Source organism: Felis catus, chromosome X (assembly GCF_018350175.1).
Source record: "Felis catus isolate Fca126 chromosome X, F.catus_Fca126_mat1.0, whole genome shotgun sequence".
In the NCBI taxonomy this organism is placed as follows: Eukaryota; Metazoa; Chordata; class Mammalia; order Carnivora; family Felidae; genus Felis; species Felis catus.
The window spans coordinates 57,769,863-57,796,013 of record NC_058386.1 but is presented as its reverse complement, the minus strand read 5'-3'; the positions used below and the strand labels follow the sequence as shown (position 1 = coordinate 57,796,013).

Sequence of the window (26,151 nt, the reverse complement as noted above, 5' to 3'; positions counted from 1 at the left end):
TCTCCGCCCTTTCTACCCTCTTCCGTGGGCCTCTCGTGTGCCCTTGGCTCCGGAGACTCCGTTCTGCTAGTCTTCTGGCGGTTTTCTGGGTTCTTTAGGCAGGTGTAGGTGGAATCTGAGTGATCAGCAGGACGCGGTGAGCCCAGCGTCCTCCTATGCCGCCATCTTCCCAGGGGCCAGCGGAACATATTTGTTAAAGACCTATTTTTATGAGTTTTAGTACTTCATACCCCATTTTGTCTGTTTTGTTTGCTGATCTATCTGTAATGACTAAAATAGTGCCTGATAGATAGGAGATGCTTAGTAAATATTTATTATTGAATGTATAAATGAGTACATGGAGCAGTATTGGTAGTTAAAAAGATTTTTTTTGTCATTACATTGAAAATAAGCTGTGAGTCTCTTGAAAGATATTTTAGTATTTTGTAGCTTTGTTGTTGTAAGTTTATTATTTTCTATTCTTTTTTTTGTTCCTAGCAAGTAACATTTAACGTTAGTATACTTGAAGGTATTGTGAGGGCTGAGACAAATACTAAGGAAACTGAATGAAGACTCAGTACAATTAGATGTTCATAGAAAGTTTTATTTTCCATTTTCTCCTGTACAAGTTAGTTGCAGGCTTCTCTGTTGTAAGTGGATGTGAGCTGCATTATACCAATATAGCTGTATAATTGGTGTGTGAACCTGTGGGATCTGGGGCATGTAATGGGTAAGCTTTTTCTGCTGAAGTGTCAAGAATGCATTTAAGTACTTCTGGATTCTTGCCAGACCCACATTACCAAGACTGTTCTTTATTTTAGATTCAAATATACAGTAGGTCTGAAGTGCTCAGGCATGCATATTGAATTTCTTTGTGAATGTACTGTAATTCAAAAGGAAACTTTTTTGAAGGAAGACAGGTCTTTACACATTACTTATGAATAACTTGCCTCAGATCTTGGATTCGTAATTTAAGGTCTGCTTCTGTAGTCTCAGGTAAAACTCATAAAGGATTCCATTATATGGGTATATCAGATTTTGGATAGATGGTGTCTATAAATATTGAAGGGATAGTTGGATAAATTTTTTTTCTCTTATTCTATTTCCTAATATTTTGGCAGATGAAAATTATGTACGATATGGCATTGATGCACGCACAAAGATGCTGATAATCCATAAAAAGTATTTTCCAATGGCACCATTCACATACTCATTTCTACTTTTATCTTAGTGGTAATTTATGTAAAGAATATTTTGTTGTGGGGGTGCCTGGGTGGCTCAGTCGGTTAAACCTCCAACTTCAGCTCAGGTCATGACCTCACGATTTGTGGGTTTGAGCACCATGTTGGGCTGACTGACAGCTTGGAGCCTGGAGCCTGCTTTGGATTCTGTGTTTCCCTCTCTCTTTGCCCCTCCTCTGCTCTCACTCTGTCTCTTTCTCTCTCTCAAAAATGAACATTAAAAAAATGAATATTTTTTTGTTAAAGAAGGTTCATTAAGCTATTTGTAAATTAAATAAGTCCTATGACTTGTGTTGGACGCATTTCAAAACTTTAGAATTTTTTAAAATTTATTTTTGAGAGAGAGCTAGTAAGAGAGGGCAGGGGAAGGGCAGAGAGAGAGAGAGAGAGAGAGAGAGAGAATCCAAAGCAGGCTCCACTCTATCAGCACAGACCCCCATGTCAGGCTGGAACTCACAAACTGTGAGATTCGTGACCTGAGCCAGAGTTGAGCGCTGAATGAACTGAGCCATCCAGGCACCCCAAAACTTTAGAATTTTTTAAAAGTTGTCTTGCTCTAAAAAAAATCCCCTTCCATAGTGATTTTTTTTTCTTTTGACTATACTTGCTCACCTAATAATGCCTCTTACTGGATTTGTCAACCTGCAGAGGAGGTTGTTGTTTTGCTAGGCAATGATTAGGTTTCCCATTTCCTGTTACAAAGTACCTTCCAAGTTCTAATAGTAATGTATTGTATTTTCCATATATAACTAATGCCTCAACATGAATATTTTGTAACTCCTCTTTACATAATTTTGGAGGTTTTGATAAGGAAGATTGGGTTATTTTGATGCACAGAATACTTTAAAAGAAATCATGAATCTGACTTTTTTTTTTATTATTGCAGACTGGATATCTTCATATTCTCTGTTACAACTTTGGAATAGAAGCCTACAAGCAGAATAAATACGATGAAAGTTCTTTCTGGCTTAGGTAATATAAATAAAAAATTTAGGGATATCATACAGTTCAGTTAATACTTACTATATGGTACTTTGTCAGTTTAAACATTCTCTGACGTTAAAAGCCAACATGCTAAATTTATTTATTCCTTTAACATGTGTTGTTTATTCTTACATGTTGCCAGTTGATAGGAAAATGTATTCTATTATTGATATAACAGAAGTGTATGTTCTTCTTTAATACCTCCTTTGTATCACCATCAAGAACATGGAATTAAAAAAAAAATTTTTGTTTTGGTACATATTGCTGTCTGCCAACCCCAGAGTGTAAGGTAGATGGGTGAGAATAGGATCAGGATCAGCTAAAATTGTTAGTCTTTTTTTTTTTAAAGACATGAATTAAAAAAAATTTTTTTTAATCTTTGTTTATTTTTGAGAGAGAGACAGAGTGTGAGCAGGGGAGGAGCAGAGAGAGAGGGAAACACAGAATCTGAAGCAGGCTCCAGGCCGGAGCTGTCAGCACAGAGCCCAACATGGGGCTCGAACTCCCGAACCGTGAGATCATGACCTGAGCCAAAGTCGGACGCTTAACCGACTGAGCCACCCAGGCGCCCCTAAAATTGTTAGTCTTAAGTGAATTTTGGTATTTTAATATCATTGAAATAAGTATATATTTAGCACTTACTATATGATCAGTATTATACTAATATTTATACTGTTGTGTTGAATCTGAAAATATTAAGGGAATAGTGTAAAAATATAACAACTGTATACAAGAACTCTGTCTTTGGCCAAATACCTAGGCACAGCACAGGTTCTAACACATAGTAGATACTTAATAATTGCTAGTTAAATGAATTTGTGTGAAAAATGAATTTTTCTGGAGATGTCACATAAGGTGCTTTGGACATCAAAAGATTATGGAGTGAAATACATCAATTCACTGAATGTTTCTCCATTCTCAGTATAGGGTTAGTTCTGGTTATTTGGAGATATTTTCAGGGTTAGTTTGACTATGGTGAAAATTACATTTGCCATTAACAAAATAATACATATATGGATTAAGATTATAGCAATCACAGGTGTATATATCTCTAACAAAATATTTATGCAAATAACTTTTTATGTAAAAGACTTTTAAAAGTGTGAAGAGTTATCAAAGTCTATGAAGAACCATGTCTCGCAGAACAGGCTTATACAGTTATAAGAGATATACTTGTCTCAATTTAGAATGTTTCACACAAGTGGAAATCACTTTATAATTATATAATCACATTTTAATAAATTGAATTATTTCAATTATAACCAAAGGAGCTGACTAGTTTAGCATGGGTTTTATACCAGGTTTAATTTATTTTAATGTTTTTTATTTTTGAGAGACAGAGAGAGAGAGAGAGGGAGGGTGAGTGGGGGAAGGACAGAGGGGGGAGCCTGACACATCTTGAATCCACAAACGGATCATGACCTGAGCTGACTGAGCCACCCAGGCGCCTCTATCAGATTTTTACTGTATATTTATTGGCTATATTTTTAGGAATATAATTTGAACCCACAGTCATATTTTCATCAAAATCTATATGATAAATTTAATAGAGAACCATTGCATTTTGGGTCTTTTGTGTTCTTGTAATTAGAATGAGATTGGAGAAAACAGGAAGAGCTTGAATTCTATCTAGTTCTAGTTATTATATATGATTTTAATCTCTGCCTGATTGTATTTTTCTCCTCTTTTGGGGATATAAAAATAACTTGGTGAAGTATTTTCAAATGCCCTGAAAAATTATATTTTAGTGTGTTGTAAAAGAGGCAAAAAATATATCAATCTTATTAACAATAGGAATTTTAGCACAATGGATAGTTTTTCTAGTATTAGATCAACTCAGTCAAAATTTGAGTCATCTATGATTTTGGTGTGAAATTGTTAATATTGTGATACCTACTTTTTATGTTTATTGCACAACTTAAATATGTTGATATGTGTATTGTAGAGCATTCAATAACTTGCTTGGGAAATAGAAAACTGCTTAGTAAATGGTAGCTGTTGCTGCTATCTCTAGATGATATGTTTGCTATTTACAGCAAATGAACCCTAATGTGGCCAGTCCACTAGTTTATTCTGAAATTTATGACAGTCATATCAAATGTGGATTACTTATTGATTTCCCAGGTAAGTATATCGTAAAGACAAACACCTACATTTTCTATCATACACTGCTAATCTTTGGAGCCATTTTTCTTTGTGCTTTAATTATCCATGTGTTGACTATTGGGAGCAGTTGGTGATACAGCAGGAATAAACAGCTGCTAATTAAGCATCCTTCTCTATAAATTTTATACCAGAAGGAGGCAATGGAAAGTGAGTGTGCTTTCTACAGGCTTAAGTCTTTTGAAGTTAGTGAATATCTTAAGGTACAGGTTATATACAATTTGAAAGTACCCATTTAGTCTAAAAGGAAAAACCACAGTTTTACACAAATAAGATATAAAAATTGCTATAATATATTAGAATTTTGTTGAAATAGAAGCCTAGAACATAAAGGGTGGTGGTGAGTATTATTTATAAAGTTCTTTTCTGTCTCTCAATTCTTGTTAACAGATCTCACTCAATTCAGGACCTTTCTCAGTTTTTGTCTCTCCCTGCCTTTTATTTTGCTATGAAAAGTTCATGAACAGCTGCTATTATTCCTGCTTTCTGCCATATTCTTTTGATCATGTCCCCTTATTAGAGGTCCACAGATTAAGGGAATCTTGCTGTAATTATGAATGAAATTTGGGAATCCTTTAGGTTACTTTACTATAGGAATCAAGGTACCCACCTCAGTGTATTCAATGACAAATTTAGTTAGGACTCTGTTCAATATAAAATTTGAGGTCTTTGAAATCAGAATGCTAGCTTTGGAAATAATATTTAAGAGTTCTTTTGTTTAATAAAATGCATTTTTGGGGGCCACCTGGCTGGCTCAGTTGGAAGAGCATATGACGCTTGATCTTGAAGTGTGGGTTCAGTCCCCATGTTGGGTGTAGAGATTATTAAAAAATAAATAAACTTTAAAAAAAAACTTCCTCCCTCCAACTCCTCCCCTTTTGTAGTTCTTGCCTATTGAGCTCCGCTCTCTGCTCCTAGCAGAAGACACGCATAAGTAGATGGGAAGAGACTATTAATAGATATAGAACTTTCTTTCTTCCACAATCTAGGGGATTTCAGTTGTCCTGGTGGAATTTAAATTTAGTGTTGATCTTTTAAAGTCCTAATAATTTGTACATATATTATGCTAAATTTGGCTTTTTATAAAAGGTGTACAGAAATTGCACTGTAACTAATTAGTATTTTAAAAGAAGCACTATAAACCAAACAAATACAAATAAGTCTAACTCAAAAGGCTTCGTGGTTACACTGATTTACTGCAGAGATTTTACAGATATTTTTTCTCCCTGGGAGAAAAGTACTTTAATCCCAAACCTTAGTCATATTCTTTTTTTTCAATATATGAAGTTTATTGTCCAATTGGTTTCCAAACAACACCCAGTGCTCATCCCAAAAGGTGCCCTCCTCAATGCCCATCACCCACCCTCCTCTCCCTCCCACCCCTCATCAACCCTCAGTTTGTTCTCAGTTTTTAAGAGTCTCTTATGCTTTGGCTCTCTCCCACTCTAACCTCTACCTTAGTCATATTCTTAATCATGGATAATTTTTCTTTTATGTCTAGTAGTTTTTTTTCTAAATCATTCAACTATGTTACTTGGAGCTACTGGTTGGGAAACACTTGGGAGGCTCACTTTTTTTTCCTTTTGCTGTAAGAAGACCTATTTACTAATTGTGGCAAATTAAATATAGAGGAAAACTGTCAAAATGAAAGGGTAATACCCATGGATATAGTAACAATGTTTAAAATTTCTTTGCTGATTAAATAAAATAAGATTTCTTTGCTGATTAAAGAAGTTATATATGCTAATTATAAAAATTTAAATGTTACAAAAATATATGGTAAGTAAAAGTCCTTTGTAATCCCACACTCATAAATGTTCAGTATTAACATTTTTCAAAGTTTAAAAAAATGTTTATTCATTTATTTTTAGTGGGGAGAAGGGCAGAGAGAGAGGGAGGGAGAGAGAAAAATTCCCAAGCGGGCTCTGTGCTGAGTACAGATCCCGATGTGGAGCTTGAACTCACAAACCATGAGATCATGACCTGAGCTGAAATCAAGAGTCCAGTGCTCAACCAACTGAGCCACCAAGGTGTGCCACAAATAGTTTTTAAAAGGTTTTTTAATATGTTAAATGACAAGGAAGACATGACAATCATTGAAATGCATTTGGAGGATTTAAGGAATTGAGGAGTTTTTTCAAAATGGACTGTAAATAAGGAAAATTAATGGAATGAAACCAAGCCAAAGAGTATACATGGGACAATTCTGATTTGGTGATCTCTTGTTAGAGACAGTGAGATAGATTGAGAAGATGACAGAAGACATTTGAATTGAACAAAATCATGGAGAATTGGATAAAGCCCTGAAGGTGTTCTATAAAAAATAATCTAATTGATCTTAATAAATGAAATATAAATGACCCTATTTCTTTAACCTATGGGTCAGAGATTGCTTATAAATTCCTGACGAGTTCTTTGTAGGTTAAATTGAGAGTATTTCTCAACCCTTTGTGCGAGAGCTCTGTGCTGCCCTTTCCCCTTCAGAATCCAAAGAAAGCATGCGTGATTTCTTCAGCGTTCTTCTGAGACCGTGATTACAGTTTATATTTTCTTTTTTTTAATGTTTATTTATTTTGAGAGAGAGAAAGAGAGCGAGCAGGGGAGGGGCAGAGAGAGAGAGAGAGAGAGAGAGAGAGAGAGAGAGAATATCCTAAGCAGGCTCCACAGCTGTAAGCGCAGAACGTGACGTGGGACTTAAACCCATGAACCGGGAGATAATGACCTGAGCCAAAACCAAGAATCGGATGCTTAATCAACTGAGCTACCTAGGTGCCCCTAGAGTTTATATTTTCTTTAAAAAAACCCCACAACCTAGACTTAGTGTGCTAGACTTTTTGGATCAGGTAGACAGTATGTTAGAGGAGGAGTAATTTTTGAGGTCTTCTTCTAACACCACTTAAAAAAATTTTTTTTTAAACATTTGTTTGTTTTTTGAGAGACAGAGAGAGAGAGCATAAGCAGGGGAGGGGCGGAGAGAGGGGAGACAGAATCCAAAGCAGGCTAGGGCCTGAACTCAAAATACGCGAGATCATGACCTGAGCCTAAGTCGAACGCCAACCGACTGAGCCACCCAGGTGCCCCCTAACACCACTTTTAATTTCTCTAAAGCTAATCTAAAACCTGACTCAATTGGTAGCTAATGTGAGTTGCTTCCTATTAGTTAGGAATAGTTTTTACTCTGCATGGGATGTGTGTCTCTTTCCTGCTTCTGTAAAACTTCTTGCATCTCTCATGGGATCAAAAGAGAATTTAGTAAAAATTATGCTACTGTTTTCTAAATTCATAGTGCTTAGAGGTGGTGAACTAGATTAGTTAGAAATTTCCATGTTGGTTTTCAAAATAGCTATTATGTTCACAATAAGGTAAGTATTTATGAGATATTTTTATTTATCAGTGCTTAGCCTTTACTGTGGTTATACAGGAATATATATTACCAGAGGTCTTCTGTTTTTTTTTAAAGATTTTATATTTTTAAGTAATCTTTATACACAATGTGGGGCTTGAACCTACAACCCCAAGATCATGCATTGCATGCTCTACTGACTGAGCCAGCCACACACCCAACCAGAGGTCTTCTAATAAGGAAAGAACAAAGGAAATAGAAATGTATTTTATGCACAAATATTAATGATTCAGTATATGAGCCCAACGAAAATTTGTATCAGTTTTTTTAAAGTTTATTTACTTATTTTGAGAGAGAAAGAGAGAGAGGTAGGGAGGGGTAGAGAGAGAGGGAGAGAGAGAATCTCAAGCAGACTTCACACTGTCAGTGCAGAGCCCAATGTGGGGCTCGAACCCATAAATTGCAGGACCATGACCTGAGTGGAAACTGAGTCAGCCAGCCAACTGATTGAGCCACTCAGATGCCATGTATCAGTTAACGCTCCTTAATGTTTATCCCTTTATTTTCCCTTTTCTCTCAGCCCAAAATCTTGAGAATTTGACAGTATTATTAGTATTTTTTAAAATTTTTACTGTTTATTTATACTTGAGAGAGAGAGAGAGAGCTAGAGAGCATGAGTGGGGGAGGGGCAGAGAAAGGGAGACAGAATCTGAAGCAGGCTCCAGGCTCCAAGCTGTCAGCACAGAGCCTGACGTGGGGCTTGAACTCACGACCTTAGTTGAAGTTGGATGCTTAACTGAGCTGCCCAGGTGCCCCAGCAGTATTATTTATGGTCAGGCAATGTGATCTAAAGAACGATCACAGAGCTAGCAGTAGAAAATCTGTTACTAATCAATTGTGTGACTTTGTGTCATTCACCTAACAATGTGCTTGCAATGTCCTTATCTGAAAAATGGGTACAGTATTATCTGTGTTACAAGCTTGTAATGAAGATGACATAAGTGACAGAATAGGAGTTTGAAAAGTTAAAGGTATTATATAATCATAGAGTATCATAAAATTATTAACTATAAAGTTGATCATATATAAGACCTATTTTAATGGTAACTGGAATGTATTAGCACCATCTTGTGGAAATAGAATGAATTGTATAACAGCAATTTTAACAAGATAATTTACTAAACACTGTAATAATCTTTACTAAACAGCTGTAAGAATCTTCGTAGATCATCTGGTTCAGTAATTTAGGAACTATATTCTGTGGTGATCTCTGGTTCTACCAGAACAACTTCAGAATCTCCTTTAAAAGGAAAAGGAGACTTAGCTGCAATTCTCTAAGATACTCATCTTGTTTTAGAGAAGTTAGACATTAATCATTTTTTAAAGTAGTATATCCTTGTAAGATTTTGTTTGAAAAAAACGATTAGCTTGCTTACAGTTTGAAAATGACGAATTGATCAATTTCATCTTGTGTAGATATGAAAATGTACATTTAGAGAGATTTATACAGGGACATCTAGCTGGGACACAAGATCTCCAGTCTTTTTTTTTTTAACGTTTATTTATTTTTGAGACAGAGAGAGACAGAGCATGAATGGGGGAGGGTCAGAGAGAGAGGGAGACACAGAATCTGAAGCAGGCTTCAGGCTCTGAGCTGTCAGCACAGAGTCTGACACGGGGCTCGAACTCACAGACCGTTGGATCATGACCTGAGCCAACGTCGGACACTTAACCAACTGAGCCACCCAGGTGCCCCAAGATCTCCAGTCTTTTAGGAATAGTTTTTCTCCAAAGGTCAGTAATGATGTTCCATCTTTGATTCCTGATTTTGACTGATATGAGTCTTTCCTTTTTTTTTGGTCAGTCTAGCTAAATGTCAATTTGTTGGATCTTTTCAAAGCATCAGCTTTTGGTTCTATTGTTTTTTTCCTATTGTATTTCAGTTATTTAACTTAATTTCCCCTGTAATCTTTATGGCTTTTCCTCTCTGTGCTTGTTTTAGATTTAGTTTGCTCTTTCTTTTCCATTCTCCTAATATGGAAAGTTGAGATCTTACTTCTCTTTTAGTATTATTATAGGTATAAAATTTCCCCTAACCATTGCTTTCCATCCTATAAGTTTTGGTATGTTGTTTTCCTTTTCACTCAGCTCAAGGTATTTTCTAATTTCTCTTGTGACTCATTGATTATTTAGGAGTGTGTTGTTTAATTTCCACATATCTACTTGATTTCTAATTTAATTTCACTTAGGTGGAGAACATACTTCCTATGACTTCAATTCTGTTAAATCTGAGGCTTTTTAATATATTTTATTCTGGAGAATGTTCTGTGTTCACTTGAGAAGAAGGTGTATCTGTTGCTATTGGGTGGAGTATGGTATAGATGTCTGTTATGTTAGTAGGTAATATAGTGTTGTTCAGGTCTTCTCTATCCTTTTTGATGCTCTGCCTACTTCTGTTATTGAAAGTGGGGTATTGAAATCCTCAACTGTCATTGTTGAATTATGTATCTCTTGATTCAGTTTTGTCAACTTTCATTTTATGTATTTTGGGGACTGTGTTGTTAAGCTTATATATGTTTATAATTGTTCTATTATCCTGATAGATTAGCTTTTTTATCATTATAAAATATCCCTCTATCTCTGGTAATATTTGTTTTTTGTCTTAAAGTCTATTTTGTCTGATATTGGCATAGCCACTCTAGTTAGTGCTCTTATGGTTGTTTACGTGGTATATCTTTTTCCATCCTTTTCTTTCAACCTCTTTGTATCCTTGAATCTAAAGTGTGTTTATTGTCAACAGTATGTAGTTGGATATTTTTTAAAACTTCAGTCTGAAATCCCTGCCATTAGATTTTATTGTTTAATCCATTCATCTTTCTAATGTTGACATTATTGTTGGATTTATAGCTGATATTTTGCTTTTTGTTTTCTACATGTCCATGACTACATATTTCAAATACCCTTTTCCTCCTTTACTACCTTTTTTATCCTAAGTGAATATCTTTTGAAACTTAATGAATTTATTTTTTATTGTGGTAATGAATATATATAACATAAAATCTGCTATTTTAATTATTTTAAATGTACAATTGCATTAATTACATTCATGGTGTTGTACAGCCATCATTACAATCTATTTCAAAAAATTTTTTCATCACCCCAAACAGAATTCTAACTTTTAAAACAATTTTTTAATGTTTATTTATTTTTGAGAGGGAGACAGAGTGTGAGTGGGGGAGGGGCAGAGAGAGAGGGAGACACAGAATCCGAAGCAGACTCCAGGCTCTGAGCTGTCAGCACAGAGCCCGACGCGGGGCTCGAACTCATGGACCGCGAGATCATGACCTGAGCCGAAGTCGGACGCTTAACCGACTGAGCCACCCAGGCGCCCCCAGAAACTCTAACTTTTTAACGTTAACTCCACCTTCCTCCTTCCCCAGTCCCTAGTAATCTTTAATCTACTTTATGTCTTTGTGAATTTGCCTATCTTAGGTATTTCATGTAAGTGGAATCATATAATATTTGTCTTTTTGTGTCTGGCTTATTTCATTTAGGAGAATATTTTTCTTTTTTTTAATGTTTATTTATTTTTGAAGGGGGGAGGAACAGTGAGAGAAAGGGAGAGAGGACCTGAAGCAGGCTTTGCGGTGACGACAGAGAGCACAATGCCGGGTTTGAACTCACAAACTGTGAGATCATGACCTGCGCGGAAATCAAGAGTCAGATGCTTAACCGACTGAGTCGCCCAGGTGCCCCCTAGGAGAATATTTTCAAGATTTATCCATGTTGTAGCATGTATGAGAATTTCATCCCCCTCCCTTTTACCAATAATTTATTGTGGTAAAATATGCATAACATAACGTTTACTGCCGTTTTAATCATCTTTAAGTGTACAATTCAGTGGCATTAAGTACACTCACAGTGTTGTGTAACCATTACCACTGCCTACTTCTGGAATGTTTTCATCATCCTAAACAAATTCTGTACCCATTAAACAGTAACTCCCCTTTCCGCTCACCCCTAATAACCCATTTTCTACTTTCTATCTCTATGACTTGGCATATTCTAGGGTCCTCATGAATACAGTCATACATTATTTGTCCTTTTGTGTTTGGCTTAGTAGCATAATGTTTTCAGTGTTCATCCATGTAGTAGCATGTATCAGTATTTCATTCTTTTTATGGGTGAATAATATTCAGTTTTATGGATTTACCATGTTTTGTTTATCCATTCACCAGGTGATGAAAATTTGGGTTATTTCCATCTTTTTTGTTATTGTGAATAATAATACTGTAAACATTGGTATATATGTATCTGCTCAAGTCCCTGTTTTCACTTCTTTTGTGTATATACCTAGGAGTGGAATTGCTGGGTCTTGTAAATGGATATCTTAGAGTATACCATTTTAAATTGTTAAATAGGGGCGCCTGGGTGGCTCAGTCGGTGAAGCCTCCGACTTCAGCTCAGGTCAGGATCTCACCTTCCGTGAGTTTGAGCCCCGCGTCGGGCTCTGGGCTGATGGCTCAGAGCCTGGAGACTGCTTCCAGTTCTGTGTCTCCCTCTCTCTGCCCCTTCCCCATTCATGCTCTGTCTCTCTCTGTCTCAAAAATAAATAAACGTTAAAAAAAAATAAATTGTTAAATAATTTTTAAAATTATATATTCTTCATTTTCTTTATGGTTGTTCTTGGGCTTACAATTATACATCTTAATTTATTAGAAGTTACTTCAGATTTATATTAACTTTCAGTAAATTACAGAAGTTTTACTTCTATATTGACTTGATTCCCTTTTCTCTTTTTTTGCTATGCTCATTGTACATGTGCCTACATATATTTAAACACGCAACAATACATGGTTATAATTATTGCTTCATATAATTAGCCTTCTCATCAGTTTTGGTTTTCTTCATTTATTCCTGTAGATTTAAGTTAACATTTGGTCTTATTTCCTTACCCTACTTATATCTTTATTTCCACTCATTTCTTTGTGTTGTCATAGTAAAAATATATTAAATACGTAATGCCCCAACAATAAAATTTTATAGATATTTATGTAGCTGCTTTCTAAATAAGGGAGGAAATAAGAAATATGTAGTCATATTGTCTTTTATAATTATTCAAATAATTGCTAACACTTTTCTTCTTATGAATTCACATTATTTTCTGGGGTCATTTGCTTTCAGCCTGAAGAATGTCCTTTTGTATTTCTTGTAAGGCAGATCAGCTAGCAAGAAATTCTTTCAGTTTTTGTTTATCTAGGAATGTATTTAGTCTTCTTTTGAAAAATAGTGTCTCTAGATATAGGATTCTTAGTTGACAGTTTTTTCTCTTTAAGCACTTTGAATGCGTCATCCCTGCTTTCTGGTACTGATAATTTGTGATAAGGAGCCAGCTTTTAATCTTATTATTTCCTTTTAAATGATGAGTCATTTTTCTCTAACTGCTTTCAAGATTTTCTCTTTATCTTTACTTTCAGTAACTGGACCATAATGTGTCTGGGCATGGATTTGTTTATGTGTGATCCTCCTTGGAGTCCATTAAACTTCTTGGATGTGTAGATTATTGTTTTCCATCAAATTTGGGAAGTTTTCAACCATTATTTCCTTGAATATATTTTCTATTCCTTTCTCTTGCTTTTCTCCTTCTAGTACTCTCATGCATATGTTATACTGAATGATGTCTGACATGTCTTTGAAGCTCTATTCTTTTTTTCCACTCTTTTTCCCTGTTTGTTCTTCAGATTTGTATAATCACTATCAATCTATCTTCAAGTTTATATATTCTTTTTTTTTGCCTGCTCAAATCTATTTTTGAGCCTCTCTAGTGCATTTTCTATTTCGGTTATTTTACTTTTCAACTTCAGAATTTCTACTCAGTTCTTTTATAATTCCTGTCATTTAATTGTTATACTCTTATTTTTAATTTTTTTTAATGTTTATTTATTTTGAGAGAACTTGAGCAGGGGAGGGGCAGAGAGAGAGAGGGAGACACAGAATCTGAAGTAGGCTTCAGGCTCTGAACTGTCAGCACAGAGCCCAATGTGGGGCTCAAACCCATGAACCGTGAGATTATGACCTGAGCCAAAGTCGGACGCTTCACCGACTGGGCCACCCAGGCGCCCCTTAATTGTTGTACTCTTATTCTCTGTTTGCATCATTGTTATCATGCCTTCCTTTAATATTTTAAATATGGTTTCCTATAGTTCTTTAAAGAACTATATGTTTATAATGGCGGCTTTGAAGTATTGAAGTGCAATATCTGGGACCTCTCAAAGGCAGTTTCTGTTGCCTTCTCTTTATCCTCTGTATAAGTCACACTTTACTGTTTTTATTGCATGTATTGTAATATTTTGTTGAAAACTAGATATTTTGGGTAATATCTGGCAGCAAGTCTGCATACCAATTTCTCCCCTTTCTGGAACTTACTGTTCTTTTTATTGTTCGTTTATTTATTTGGTCATTTGACTGGACTAATTCTGTTTATTTTTCTCACAGTGTGTGACCTATAATGTTCCTGCTCAGAGTTTTTCCCCTTGTTTTTGTCTTTCTGTGGTTTTCTAGGCTTCACCTCTGCAGCCACATAAGCCACTTGTTGGTCAAAGGTTGTATGTAAGGTCCCGTAGCCAGTTAGATATTCACTCTTTCCTGTTGGATGTGTATTTGACTTAGAGGTTGTTTTCATAGTTCAGTGAGTTTATTATTTTGCTCTCCATTCAGCCAGGGGCTAATAGCTAGTAGGTTATTTTTCTGATCATGCCTGAGAGGGCAGTCTTGGGCATGTGCACAACCTCCCAGACCCTCAAATATGAGTGCAATATGATTTTTGAATAAAGACATGTTTTAGAGAAGTTTCAGGTTTGCAGCACATTTGAGAGGTAGGTACAGAGATTTTCCACATGCCCCCTGATCCTGCACATTCATAGCCTAACCCTAATCAACATCACTCACCAGAATGGTACATTTTTTACTAAGAATGAGCCTACATTGACACATTGTAATCCCCCAATTCTATAGTTTACCTCAGGGTTCACTCTTGTTGTATATTCTACAGGTTTAGACAAATGTATAATGACATATATCCACCATTACAACATTTTAGTATCATACAGAATAGTTTCACTTCCCTAAAAATCCTCTGTGCTCTGCCTGTCCATCCCTCCCTTTTCCCTAAACTCTATAAACTACTGATCTTTTTGGTCCCGATAATTTTGCCTTTTCTGGAATGTTGGAATCATATAGTATATCATTTTCAGATTGGCTTTTTGTTTTCACTTTGTAATAATGTTTCGTGTTTCCTCCATGTGTTTTCTTGTCTCAATAGCTCATTTATTTTTAGTGCTATATAATATTCCATTGTCTGCATGTTCCACAATTTGTCCATTTCCCTACTGAAGGACATTGTGGTTGCTTCCAAATTTTGTCAATTATGAATAAAGCTGCTATAAACGTCCACGTGCAGACTTTTGTATGATCATATGTTTTCCGTTCTTTTGGGTAAATACCAAGGACCGTGATTGCTGGGTTATGCTAAGAATATATTTTGTTTTGCAAGGAACCACCCAACTCTCTTACAGTGGCTGTATAATTTTGTATTCTCACCATCAATGTATGAGAGCTTTATTACTCCACATTCTCACCAGTATTAGGTGCTTGTCAGTGTTTTAGACTTTGGCTATTCTGATAGGTGTGTACTGGCATTTATTTTATTATTGTTTTAATTTACATTTTCCTCATGACATATGATGTGGAACATCTTTTAATAGTCTTATTTGCTGTCTGTATATCTTTTTTGGTGAGGTATTTGTTAGGAACTTTGGACCATGTTTTAATTGAGTTGTTTATTTTTTTTTACTGTTGAGTTTTAAAAGTTTTTTTTTGGTATATTTTACATATCAGTCCTTTATTATATGTGTCTTTTGCAAATATTTTCTCTGAATCTGCGGCTTATCTTCCAATTCTCTTGATGCTGTCTTTCACAAAGCAGTTTTATTTTTACTTTTTACTTTTTTACAGATTTTATTTTTAAGTAATCTCTATACCCAACATGGAGCTTGAACTTACAACCCCAAGGTAAAGAGTTGTATGCCCTACCAACTGAGCCAGTCAGGGACCCCAGGAAGTTTTAAATTTTAATGAAACCTAGCTTATCAGTCATTTATTTCATGGATTGTTTCCTTGGTATTGTATCTAAAAAGGTATCACAATACTCAAGATCATCATCTAGGTTTTATCCTATATTCTAGAAGTTTTATAGTTTTGCACTTTTCATTTAGATCTATGATCCTTTTTGAGTTAATTTTTGTGAAAGATGTAAGGTCTGTGTCTGGATTCTTTTTTTGTGGGGGGAGCATGTTGATGTTCAGTTGTTCCATCATCATTTGTTTGAAGAGACTATCTTTATCTTTGATCCATTGTATTGCCTTTGCTCCTTTGCCAAAGATCAGTTTAAGGTATTTATGGGGGCTCTCTATTCTGTTCTACTAATCCATTTGTATTTTCTTTAGCCAATTCCTTGATTACCATAATAATGCACTATCTTGATTGCTGTAACTTTATAATAAACCTTAAAGTTGTGTAGCTGCAGTCTTGTCCTGCAATATTGTATTGTCTATTCTCATCTTTTGCCACTTCATATAGACTTAGAATGTTGAACCAGCCTTGCATACCTGAGATAAATTTCACTTTGTTGTTGTGTATAATTTTTTAAAATTATTTTTTGGATTTGATTTGCTAATATTTTATTGAGTATTTTTACATCTGTGTTCATGACATGTATTGGGTCATAGTTTTCCTGTAATGTCTGACTGGGGTAATGCTGGCTTCATAGAATGAGTTAGGCCGTATTCCATCTGCTTCTGTCATAAAGAGATTGTAGACAATTGGTATAATTTCTTCCTTAAATGTTTAGTAGAATTTACCAGTGAGCACATCTGAGCTTGGTGCTTTCTGTTTTGGGATATTGTTAAGTTTTTATTCAATTTCTTTGGTAGATAATGGCCTATTTAGACTGTTTTTGTGTGAGTTTTGGCTGCTTGTATCTTTTTTTTCAAACATTGTTAAACTTTATTTTGAGAGAATGAGAAAGTACAAGTCGGGGAGGGGCAGAGAGAGAGGGAGAGAGAGAGAATTCGAAGCAGGCTCTGCACTGTCAGCACAGAGCCCGATGTGGGGCTTGAACCCATGAACTGTAAGATCATGACCTGAGCCGAATTTGGACCTTTAATAGGCTGAGCCACCCACACTCCCCTGCTTATATCTTTCAAGTAATTGGTCCATTTAATCTAGGTTATCAAATTTGTGGGCACAGAGTTATTTAGTTATTTATAGTATTCCTTTATTACCCTTAAAATTTTCATGGTATCTGTAGTGATGTCCCCTTTTTCTTGGTTTGGGGTTTTTTTTGTTTGTTTGTTTTTTACGATTTTTTTAAAAGTAATCGCCACACTCAACATCCCACTCACAACCTGATGATCAAGAGTCACAAGCTCTACCAACTGAGCCAGCCAGGCGCCCCTCATTTATGACAGTAATAGTTTGTGTCCTCTCTTTTTTTCTTAGTTAGCCTGGCTAGAGGCTTATCAGTTTTACTGATAATTTCAGATACCAGCTTTTGGTTTCATTGAGTTTACTCTATTGATCTCTGTTGATTTCTTGTTTTCAGTTTTATGATTTCTGCTCTAATTCTTTTCAGTTTTTCCCTTCTGCTTTCTTTGGATTTAATTTGCTTGTCTTTTTGTAGTTACTTAAGGTGGAAACTTAGATTATTGATTTTAGGTCTTCTTTTCTAATCTATATTTTCAGTGATATAACTTTTTCTTTAAGCACTGCTTTTGCTGCATCTCACACATTTTAATAAGTAGTGTATTCATTTTCATTTAGTACAAAATATTTTTAAACTTATTTTGAAATTTCTCCTTTGACCCATGTGTTATTTAGAGGGGTATTGTTTAATCGCCACATATTTTGGGATTTTTCAGTTATCTTTCCATTATTTACTTCTAGTTTAATTCCATTGTGGCCGGAGAGCAGACATTATATGATTTCTATACTTATAAATTTGTTAAAGTCTGTTTTATAGCCCACAATGTGGTTTATCTTGGTAAATGTTCCATATGAGTTTGGTAAGAATGTGTATTTTGTTGTCATTGGATGTAGTAGTCTATAGATGTCAGTTATATCCAATTGATTGATGGTGTTGTTGAGTTCAACTATGTTCTTACTGTTTGTTTTTTTGCCTGCTCTATTTCTGAGAGAGTGGTGTTGAAATATTCAACAATGATAGTAAATTCATCTATTTTTCTTTGCTGTTCTATCAGTTTTTGCCTCACACAGTTTGATGCTCTGTTAGGCTCATACACATTAAGAATTGTATGTCTTCCTGGAGTTTTGACCCTTTTATCATTATGTTATGCCCTTCCTTATCCCTAATACTTTCCCTTATTTTGTTTTGTTTTTAATTTTTTATGTTTTTATTTTATTTTTGAGAGAGAGAGACAGAGCACGAGCGGGGGGAGGTGGAGAGAGAGAGAGGGAGACACAGAATCCAAAGCAGGCTTCAGGCTCCAAGCTGTTGGCACAGAGCCTGATGCAGGACTCGAACTCGCGGACAGTGAGATCATGGCCCAAGCCGAAGTCTGATGCTCAACCAACTGAGCCACCCGGGCGCCCCTCCCTTACTTAGAACTCTGCTCGCTGAAATTAATATACCTACTCCTGCTTTCTTTGGATAATTTTAGCATGGTATATTTTTTCTTTATCTGTTTACTTTTAATCTCTATGTGTCTTTATATTTAAAGTGGTTTTCTTATAGACAACACAGAGTTGGGGTATATTTTTTGATCCACTTTGACAGTCTGTCTTTTAATTGGTATATTTAGACCATTGAAATTCAAAGTGATGATGATATTGTTGGATTAATATCTACAATATTCATTACTGTTGTCTATTTGTTGCCTTTGTGCTTTTTTCCTACTGTCATTTGTGGTTTTAGTTGAGTATTTTCTATGATTCCATCTTTCTCTCATTAGCATTATAGGTTATACTACTTTTTTTAAAGATTATAGTTTTAAGTAATCTCTATACCCAGCATGGGCTCAAACTCACAATCTCGAGATCAAGAGAAGCATGCTCCACCAACTGAGCCAGTCAGGTGCCCCACTTCTTTTTTATTTTAACTTTTTTAGTGGCTTCCCCAGAGTTTGCAATATACATTTACAATTAATCCAAGTCCACTTTCAGATAACACTATACCACTTCATGAGTAGTGTCAGTACTTTGTAAGAATTCTTCAGAATTCCCCTTCCCATCCATTTGTATCATTGCTGTCATTTATTTTACTTTATTCTAAGCATGTATATATATATATACATATACATATATATATAGCCTATAAATAAGCATACATAATTGAATATATTGTTGCTATTATTTCAAATTGTTTTCTGTTAGAAAAATTAAGAAAAATAAAAGTTTTTATTTTACCTTAATTTCTTCCTTCTTTGATGCTCTTCCTTATTTTATACAGATACGAGTTTCTGACCTGTATTATTTCCCTTCTTTCTAAAGAACTTCTGTTAACATTCTTTATAAGGCTAGTCTACCGACAACAAATTCTCGCAGTTTTTGTTTATCTGAGAAAGTCTTTATTTTTCATTTACTTTTGAATGATATTTTCTTAGGGTTCAGAGTTCTAGGTTAGTGGTATTTTTCTCTCAACACTTTAAATATTTCACTGCATTCTCTTCTTGCTTGCATGGTTTCTGAGAAGTTGGGTGTAATTATTTGTACTTTTATAGATAAGGTATTTTTTCTTCTAGCTTATTTAAGGATTTTTTCTTTATTTTTGATTTTCTGTAATTTGAAAATGATATCCCTAGGTGTAATTTTTTTTTTTTTTTTTTTGGTGTTTATACTGCTTAGTGTTCTCTGAGATTCCTGGATCTGTGGTTTGATATCAGACATTAATTTAGGGAAATTCTCATTCATTATTGTTTCAAAGTATTTCTCCTGTTTCTTTTTCTCTTTTAACTCCTTTTTGTATTCCCATTATACTTACGTTGTTACTTTTGTAGGTGTGCCATAGTTTTTGGATATTCTGTTCTGGTTTTTTTTTTCAGTCTTTCTTTCCTTTGCTTTTTTGTTTTCAAGGATACTCATAGATTGTTTCCTCAGCCATGTCCAGTTTATTAAAAAGCCCATCAAAGACATTCTTCATGTCATTTACAGTCATTTCTAGTTCTAGCAATCCTTTTTGGTTCTTTTTTAGAATTTCCATCTCTTTGCTTACATTGCCCATCTGTCTTATTTTAAATTTCTGGACTGTTAATTCTAATATCCTTGCCATATCTGGTTCCAGTGCTTTCTCTGTCTCTTCAAATTGTGTTTCTTTTTGCCTTTTGGTATTCCTTGTGATTTTTTTCTTGATAACTTGACATGTTGTACTGGGTAAAAGGAACTGCTGTAAATAGGTCTTTTTTAAATGTTTATTTTTGAGACAAAGAGAGCCAGCATGAGCAGGGGTGGGGCAGAGAGAGAGGGAGACATAGAATCTGAAGCAGGCTCCAGGCTCTGAGCTGTCAGCACAGAGCCCGACTTGGGGCTCAAACTCATCAACTGATGAGATCATGACCTGAGCCGAAGTCAGATGCTCAACCGACTGAGCCACCCAGGCACCCCTGTAAATAGGTCTCTACTAACATGGTGGTTAGGTGTTGGGGAGGGTAAGAGTTCTATAGTCCTGTGTTTAGTTCTTAGTCTTTTGGTGAGTATATGCCTCTGAACTGTGAACTTCACAAATATTTACCAGTTTTTTTTTTTTTTCACTCCTAGGTAGTATAGCCTGGCTAGAGTAGTCTAGAGTTGAGTGTTTCTCTTCCCCAGGTCAGTTAGTCTCTGATAATACCCCAGGAAGTTAGACACTAGTTTCCCTTGAAGGCAGGCCTTGTTAAGAACAGATTGGTTCCTTATCATCAATTCCTGACAGAGCCCAAGAGGATTTTCTTTGATATTTACTATGGGAATCTTGAGCTCCTGGGGGTAAATCTGACAATATTGTCTGTATCCCCCTAAGACTATGTTTTCCTGGATTTTTAAGTTCTCAGACTTGTTCACAATGAACCTCCAGCAATCTGTCAATTATAGTTCACAGTTTCCTGCCTCAGCACTGGTTCCCTTGGCAGTTTCCACTGGTGAGTCCTTCCTGTGGTAAGCCACAGTTCCTTGTATTTGCCTGTCCATCTCTCCAATGTGGGGGCCAGTGGTTTGCCCTTTGTCCTCCCCTCTCTTAGAGATCCAAGAAGAGTTGTTGATTTTTTAGTCTTTACAGCTTTTTACTTGTTAGGATGAAGTAGTGACTTCCAAGTTCCTTACATGTGGAACTGAAAACTGGAAGTGTGATTTGATTTTTAAGTTTAGCTTCCTTACCATTACCTTGGATCAGAGTAGTTAAATTTTCTGCATTTGGTAAGAGGTTCTACTTAAGTCACTTGAGCCACTCAGGCCCAGGGTTGTTTTGTTTTTTTAAGTAGGCTCCACTCCCAGCGTGGGGCCCAACTGTAAGGCTTGTACGTAAGCATGATCCTGAGATCAAGACCTGAGCTGAGATCAAGAGGATGCTTAACCGACTGAGCCACCCAGGCGTCCCAGGCTTAGGGCTTTTTGCTGATGTATATGTGTGTGCCTTGAGGAATGCTTTCTAGTCTGCCCCACATATCCTTCTGGTTGCTCCTGAGGGGGTGCAGCTAGAGCATATGCATAGCCTTCTGTATCCCCAGGGATGAGTGTGACCTCCCACATTATTCTTCTTGGCTATCCCTTTCCCTGGTTCTCTCTGTTAAAAATCTTTCTGGTCTGCTATTTCATTTGTTGCTACTATTACCACAGAGCTACCAACCCCCTCTTAAATTGCTCACTACCAAAATTTCCCTTGTTTTTGACAGTGTCCTCAGGCAGGAACTTTTTGCTTCATTCCAAATAAGTCAGTCCTCTCAAGCATAGATGCTGAACTCTTTTTTCTTTATTGCCTGTTTCTTCCCCTGGGCAGAACCTGTGTGCCACACCACTGGAGTTGGTAAGGGGAGCATGGCTTGCTTCTTTTGGTAGCATCCACAGAGTGGATGTTGGGGAGATTGGTAACCGCTGATCTTCTTAGCATGCCCTCCTGGCATAGAACCTCTGCTTAATGAGTCTGGTTGAAGGTGATCAGGGTATCAGTATTCTTGACCTGTCACACCTAGGGTAAGAGTCCTTACCCTGAGAGTGAAAACTGGGTGGGTAAGGGAAGATCCTGTCCTCTAATTGTGCCTGACCAGAATAGCACTTCCACAGCACAGGCCTGGAGAGGATAAGACAGGCTAGCAGTCTGCCCCTCCGAGGTGATACCATAGCCTAGGAGTCTAGGAGCTGGAGGGAAAGGGAATTACTACCTTCTTGACAGCACCCATCTGGAGTAGTTTTCATCACAGGGAGCTGGTGTGGATAGAAGCAGATTGTGACTCAAATGACACAGACTCTCACTGTTCTTACTGAGATTTAGTTGTTGTTGTTTTGAAGAAATGTTTTTCCATTTGCCATATGCCCTTAGGAAAATTCCCAGAGACTTTAACTGGTTGTTTTTTTAATTGATTTTTCCAGGCAAATTGTTGTTTCACTGGGGAGAGGGTCCAAGAGCTCCTTATACCACCATTGCAGAAGTTTTGTCCTCATTGGTTATTTTAAAAACTGGAAGTAGGTTTAATATACCAAAGGAGACCATTCTATGGGATAGAGCTTAGAATAACTAGGCTCATGTTGTATTCTTGTTAGTGATCTGAAAACTCAGTTTGGTAATTTTGAGTCTTTTAGAGTTTTTTAAAGGGAGTATTTCAAAGTAATGTCTTCAATTTAGTTCAGCTCACCAAAATTTTACTGACATCCTTCCTTGGAATACCAATTTTATGGTGAATAATCTTTGTTTTGCTTTTTAAGTTTTAGGTTTTAAAACCCTGAGGCTCATATTAATGTATTATTTGTGATTATTGGAATGTCCCATAGATAATATGGTTTGCTAATTAAAGCATAGACTGGAAATCAAATTTCACTACTCCCCAACCCTTCACTCTCATTTTCAGTACCAATCTAGGAAATATTAGAAATCACTTAACTGCTAAATTGGTCCATTCAGCTGCAAAATGGAACTAATAGTGCCTCACAAGGGTGTTGTGAAGCTTAATAAATATTGCTAAAGCATTTGTTTCTGTGAAAACTCCTGTATTTATTTTAAAAATGTATTCCTATTTCTTAGACTTTAAAATGTGCTCATTGAATAAGAGCTTATGTACACAAGTGAACTAGTTTAATGCAGCAAAATACTATATATGTAGGACATCTATATAGGAACAATATGGAAAAGGACAATAATATGGTATTGATTTATTGGCTATACATCCTGAGGAAATTGTGTTTTTTTTTTTACAGCTTGAAAGAATTGCTTTATATAATTGATATTCCTATATTAATTGGCTAATAATATATTGTAGTGCAAAATAGAAAAGTTGGAATAAAGTCTAATTATACCATGTCTTCTTAGTGATACATAATCTTAAAAATATAATTTGAAATGAACATGTATTTTTTTTCCTTTTTTTAATGATAGCCAAAGCTATGATATTGGGAAGATGGATAAGAATACTATTGGGCCAGAAATGCTGGTAAGGATCATGTTAAATATTGCAGAAGTAGGTTGAAGAAATACATTTTATGTTATTGTTACTAAATTATAATAGTCTATCACCCCTTTTTGAGTAGATTATCCTTTGGGCACATCATTAATATCTTAGTACATTAGTTTCTATAAAATTACATACTAATAGAATCTTACCTGTATGGTAGATTCTTATACCCATGAGTTAATATATGTAAACACTTGGAACAGTGTTTAGCTATGTAAATTTTAGATTTTATTATTGCATGTTAAAAATATAGATTTTCCCCTAACTACCCATATAGAATGTGCTTGGTATTTTAATATTTAATCAAGTAAAATATGATTAGGTAAGTAAATCTGATGTAAAAGTAATTTAAAATATATACCGTAGCAAAATGGAATTTTGTTTGAATATTCATCTTTCCTTCCTATCATTACGGTATATCAATCAAAATATAACTGAATACCTATGTATATCTAGCAATGCGATAGTTGGGGACTAAAAGAGAAGTGTGAAACATGACTTCTACCCTTAAAAAGCTTCTGTTTGAAGCGTACAACTAATAGAAATGAATATAATGGAATATTATTCAGCCTCAAAAAGGAAGGAAATTCTGACATATGCTACAACATAGATGAACCTTGAGGACAGAATTATTTTTGTTAATGTTTATTTATTTTGAGAGAGAGAGAAAAAAAGTATGAGCAGGGGAGGAGCAAAGAGAAAGGAAGAGAGAGAATCCCAACCAGGCTGCAAGATCAGCATAGAGCCTGACACGGGGCTCCATCCCAAGACCCTGGGATTGTAACCTGAGCTGAAATCAAGAGTCGGATGCTAAAAAAAAGTTACAGAGAGGGAGGGAGGCGAACCATAAGAGACTCTTAAATACAGAGAACAAACTGAGGGTTGATGGGGGGTGGGGGAGAGGGGAAAGTGGGTGATGGGCGTTGAGGAGGGCGCTTGTTGGGATGAGCACTGGGTGTTGTGTGGGAACCAATTTGACAATAAATTATATTTAAATAAAAGAGTCGGATGCTTAACTGACTGAGCCAGACCAGGTGCCCCTTGAGGACAATATTCTAAGTGAAATAAACCAATCACAAAAAGAAAAATATTGTATGATTCCATTTAAGTATCTTGATGTAGTCAAATTCATAGAGACATAAAGTAAAATGGTGGTTGAAGGAGTTTGGAGGGAGGAGAACATGGGAACCTATTGTTTAATGGATACGGAGTTTAATTTTGCAATATTAAGAGTTTTGGAGGTGTGTGATGGTAATAGTTGAACAACAGTGTGAATATATTTGATACTACTGAACCATACACTTAAAAAATGGTTAAGATAGTCAATTTTATGTGTATTTTAGCACAATTAAAATAATAAAAGAATTGTTATAGTGTAACATGGAATATTATATAGGAATGAGAATAAATGAGCTACAATAATTGCAATGATATATTCTCACATACAATGTTGAATAAACAGAGCAGTTTATAAAGTAGTACATACTGTATGATTCCATAAATGTAAATGCCAAAAGCAAGTAGAGCTAAAGTTTACATGGTACTGGAAAACAAGTAATTGGTTACTCTTGTTTGGAAATCATGTCAAAGAGAGTCTTGAGGTGAACCTGTTGCTGTTAATGTTATGTTTCTTGATTTCTATGTTGTTATCATACACGTGCTAACTTAGTGAAAATTCAGAGCTGTACTGTTGAGATTTTTGAACTTTTTTGTATGTATTGTATACTTCAGTTAAAGTTTCAAAAATAGATTTTAAAAACTATCATAAATGAAACAATTGGGAAAAATAAGTGATAAACTGTGTGGTACAGTAAAGGGAAATATCAGGGTTGCCAGAGCAGTTGAAGAAGCTTTCTGGTAAGAAGGCCATGAAAAGTAGATGGGGTCCATACAGTGAAAATGGAGAAAGAAGAGAATACCAGGCAAGGGACCAAGATGAGATGATGTCTGGAGGAGGGATTAGGGATGGAAGACTACAGTAGTTAAGCATGATTGAAATGTCATATTCATATGGTGAAGTATGGAGAGGTAAGATCATGAAATAGATTATGAAGTAGTTTTTCTTTCATGCTAGCAGCACTTTACTGAAGTATAGTTTATATATACTAAATTGTACAAATCTTTTTTTTAATTGTACAAATCTTAAGTGTACAGCCTGATGAATTTTAACATGTCTAGATAGTCTTGTAACTACCATACAGATCAAGATACAGAAATTTCCATGACTCTCAAAAGTTCCCTTGACCCTTTCTGGTTAATAGCCATTTATAGCCCCAAGATAAAACCACTATTCTGGCTTCTGTGGCTGTCGATTATTTTTGTTTTTTCTTGAACTTTGTATAAATGGAATCATATAGTATCTACTGTTTTATGTATGGCTTCTTTTCCTTACATAATGGTTTTGAGATTCATTCATTTTGTTACATCTTTCTGATTATTTGACTCTTTTAGTATTATGAAATAGTTACAGGTTTTCTTAGAGATGCCATATTTACTCCACACAAGCTCTGGGGAGTTTATAAGTTGAGAGTTGTTCCATAATAATAATAATAATAATAATAATAATATTAAGTACATTGTATACATCTTATTTGATCCATCTTTTTGAATTTAAAAAATCAGAAATAGGACACACTAAGTACCATTTCTCTAGATTTACAGAGCTCTAATATGTTAAGATTATCTTTGCCTGGTCCCAACATCCTCATTATATTTAGAGGCAGATTCTTTAGTG

The 26,151-nt window shown here is 35.5% G+C and overlaps 1 protein-coding gene across 3 annotated transcripts in view; it reads left to right on the top strand.

Annotated features, from left to right (window-relative positions):
* The window catches only part of TEX11 (testis expressed 11), a 244,864-nt gene that overhangs the window by 49,747 nt on the left and 168,966 nt on the right, over nucleotides 1–26,151 (top strand). For all 3 annotated transcript variants that reach the window (XM_045050778.1, XM_045050777.1, XM_006943797.4), the window contains exons 9-10: nucleotides 2,107–2,192; nucleotides 23,342–23,396. In XM_045050778.1, coding sequence (XP_044906713.1) covers nucleotides 2,107–2,192; nucleotides 23,342–23,396 — 141 coding nt within the window. The remainder of the gene's footprint in view (nucleotides 1–2,106; nucleotides 2,193–23,341; nucleotides 23,397–26,151) is intronic.